This window comes from Gossypium hirsutum, chromosome A13, assembly GCF_007990345.1.
Source record: "Gossypium hirsutum isolate 1008001.06 chromosome A13, Gossypium_hirsutum_v2.1, whole genome shotgun sequence".
NCBI classification, from domain to species: Eukaryota; Viridiplantae; Streptophyta; class Magnoliopsida; order Malvales; family Malvaceae; genus Gossypium; species Gossypium hirsutum.
In genome coordinates this window covers 60,901,745-60,905,027 of record NC_053436.1, presented here as the reverse complement: position 1 = coordinate 60,905,027, position 3,283 = coordinate 60,901,745, and the positions used below count along the sequence as shown (strand labels likewise).

General features: G+C 33.5%; 1 protein-coding gene across 1 annotated transcript in view; it reads left to right on the top strand.

Moving 5' to 3' along the window:
* LOC121212310 (acidic leucine-rich nuclear phosphoprotein 32-related protein 1-like) overlaps positions 1 to 1,987 on the top strand; it is a 5,646-nt gene extending 3,659 nt beyond the window's left edge. Inside the window, exons 2-4 of the mRNA XM_041084768.1 lie at positions 1,357 to 1,521; positions 1,560 to 1,688; positions 1,767 to 1,987. Coding sequence (XP_040940702.1) covers positions 1,357 to 1,521; positions 1,560 to 1,688; positions 1,767 to 1,987 — 515 coding nt within the window. The remainder of the gene's footprint in view (positions 1 to 1,356; positions 1,522 to 1,559; positions 1,689 to 1,766) is intronic.
* The last annotated feature ends 1,296 nt before the right edge of the window (positions 1,988 to 3,283 follow it).

Here is a 3,283-nt window from a genome sequence, read left to right as displayed (position 1 = left end):
AATTCATTATAAATTAACCAGAGATAATTAGGAGTCATACATATATGTATAGATTTCCTCTCTGAGTCTAGTTTCTATAGAAACAAACGGCATCAGTATGGAAGTTCTGTACAGGGAGATATCCAGGTCGTAATGCGCAAAGGTCAGTGGTAGTCGACCCCAGTAACATGGGAGACTTTGACTAATAAACTGTACTAATTGGCACAACCAAAAATTCTAGAAAAAATATGTAGATGGGAATATGAGTCTAGTTTCAGGGAAAATTCACGGAACTGGATTTTAAGTTCCAGAGCTAAAGATATGATTTTAAGAGACTAGTATGCAGATTGACAGCTTGTCTGGAAAATTTTAATAAGTGGTTTGAAGTCTGTTAACACCTCGTGTTCGACTCCCGGCGACGGCCTCGGGTTCGGGGTTTACAAAACTAGTACCAACTATAAAAGCTGTTATTTTATCTTTTTTATGCAAGTATTGAAGATGCAATTTTTTTAAATCTTCCAGAAGTCGAAAGAAATAATGAAGTTAAAGAGATGTGTAATTAAAATCTCCTTTCCAAATTGAAGTCATTTCTAAATTTGTCATTCTTATTTGTACAATAGCATTTTATTAACAAACAAAAACTGTTTTTATTATGAAAATTAAGTTTTTATTTTTAATTCAATTGTAAAAATTCAACTTATCCAAGAATTGAACCCATAATTTTAAAATCACATCAATTTAATTCTAATATCATTCTTTTATTCATTTGATATTATCTCCTAGCATGATATAACTGCGTGAAATTAAGATGTGAAACTCTTTTAAAAATTAAAAAAAAATCCTTGACTACGATTTTGGATAAGAATTTTTGTGATTTAGGTTAATTCGATCTAAATTAATAATATGTATTTATAAAATATTAATATTAATATAAAATAATCTTTTTACAAATTAAAACAAAATTATAATAAAAGAAAGAGAAGTTAATCTAGTGAAGAACAGGGAATAATAGACAATGTATTCTTATGTTTATCCAAGTATTTATAGAACAAGTGTTGAGATTATAATATCTAATCGTAAACGGGTTTCAGTTGATCTGAGGAATCTTGCAAAAAAATCATTCGATGGCGCCAAATACGTGAGAAACTTATTCCTACTAATGAGAGACCTTTGAACGAGTCACTTGGATGATACAAATTAAGAAAATGATTCTCGAGATACGACCTTGATTCGGTGTTCAGAGAACATCATTTTGTTTTGACTGTTAATGACTCAAACTTTATGATTCAGGGTTGGACGAATGATTTTGTGGACAGACTGAGATGTAGCTTTTGGAGAAAGGAAGTTGACTGGAGGGTAATATCAATGTTAACGCAGAAGAAAACATCATTGCTGGTATGGCCAAGTTGCTGAATGATGGAAGCCGAAAGGGGGAAACAGCTGAATGCAACAATGATCGATTGGGAAGGGATGCGAGCGATTTTGATGATGATTTCAACCATCAGAGAATTGAAGATAGAGATAAAGACATGAACATAGCTGGTTTTTTCCCTAGTTTTTGATATTACAAAAACTGATAGGTAGAGTTTGTGGATATATTAGGACGGAACAGCTTGATGACATGGAAAAAGTTAATCAGTTTGCTCAAATTGGCGCAAGAACCACTGCTACGGAGAATGACCAGGTTTCAAATGAAGAGGAAAATGTAGGTGATGGATTGGATTCAATGCATAATTCCAAGAACCCAGCTGTTGAGAAATAGGCTATAAGATTAAATGACACTATAGATACTGAGAGAGATGAGGAAGAGGATGCTTTTGATCAATTCATTTTGGATGCTGCCGAAAATGAGACGATTGGTAAGGAAGTTGACGATGGTGACATGGATAGTGGCAAAGAAAATTCAAGCGGAAGTAGTGGAAGCAAAAGGAGGAGGGACCTTAACTTGATGGATAAGGATGATGATGAAGATGACCTTACTGTTAGAAGTACTCGTAGATTGAGCTAGTCAATTGAATTGCAAAAAGATGAATCCAGTGCTACTCCTGTTCGGGGGTTTAGGAGGGTTGGCCCACAACAACCCAGCAAAGCCCATGAGGATTTTAAGCTGGAACGCTAGGAGATTGAGATGGCCCGTAGCTGTTCATTACCTTAAAATTTTGATCCAATGCTGTAAGCCCAACCTTTGTTTTGCTATAAAAACTACGAAGCTTTGTGATAGCTTGAATGCATGGGCTGAAAATTGGAATTTTTGTAACCAAATCGAAGTTTCAAGTGAAGGTAAAGATATGGCCTTTTTGTTTTACGGAATAAGTTAGTTGGTGTGAAACCCTTTATTTTAATAAAAGCATAATTCACCTTTTGTTGTATGTTGATAGTATGAAAAAGTTTTGGTTAACTTGTTGCTATGGACCTCTAACTAAAAATAAAAATGAAGTTTAAGACATAGCCATTGGTATCCTTCATGAAACTCGGGTGATGATGATAGGAGATTTTAATCAAGTTTTATCACAAGGTAATAAATTTTCCTCATTGTATATGTTGATCAACAGAAGTGAGCCCTTCAAGAATGTTTAGATTCTTGCCATCTATTGGAGATGTGTTCGAATGGCTCAAGATTCACTTGGACTAATAAGTGGGACGGGGCAGAGGCGATTTGAGAGAGACTAAATCAAGTGTTTTGCAACTCATCTTGCTTGAAGTGATAGCCTAACGCTTCTCTCTGAAATCTTCCTATTATTAGTTCTGATCATGGTGCCTTGATTCTAGATATAGAATAAAGACAACCCTTCATCAAAAGATCTTTCAAGTTTGAATCTAGGTGGAAATTGCACCTAAATTTTAAGAAAGTTGTAGAGAATGCTTGTTACCGACAATGTCGGTGGAAATCTTTCATTTCGTTTAGTGTCTAAACTTAGATTGACTAGAGATGTCCTTAAAAACTGAAATAAATTGTACTTTGGGAATATTTTGGAAAGGAAAAGAGATTTGGTGTAACGACTCAATTGTTGTCGGTGTCAGAAATGCGATTTCGGAATTCAATTCTCATAAATCTAGTCTTTAAGGATAAAATGGGAAGATTTGTAGAATTACTATGAAAATATTTTAAAGATTAGTTAAAGTAATTTAATCAAGAAAATTGTTAATTAATACTCAATGACTAAATTGTAAAATCTAATTTAATTTAAAATTTACTTGAGGATCTAGTTAGCAATTATCTAAAGAACCAAAATGATTATTAAATCATTATTTTGGGTTGACATAGTGGAAGTGATGACGTAGTCCACTTAAACAATGTTGTAAT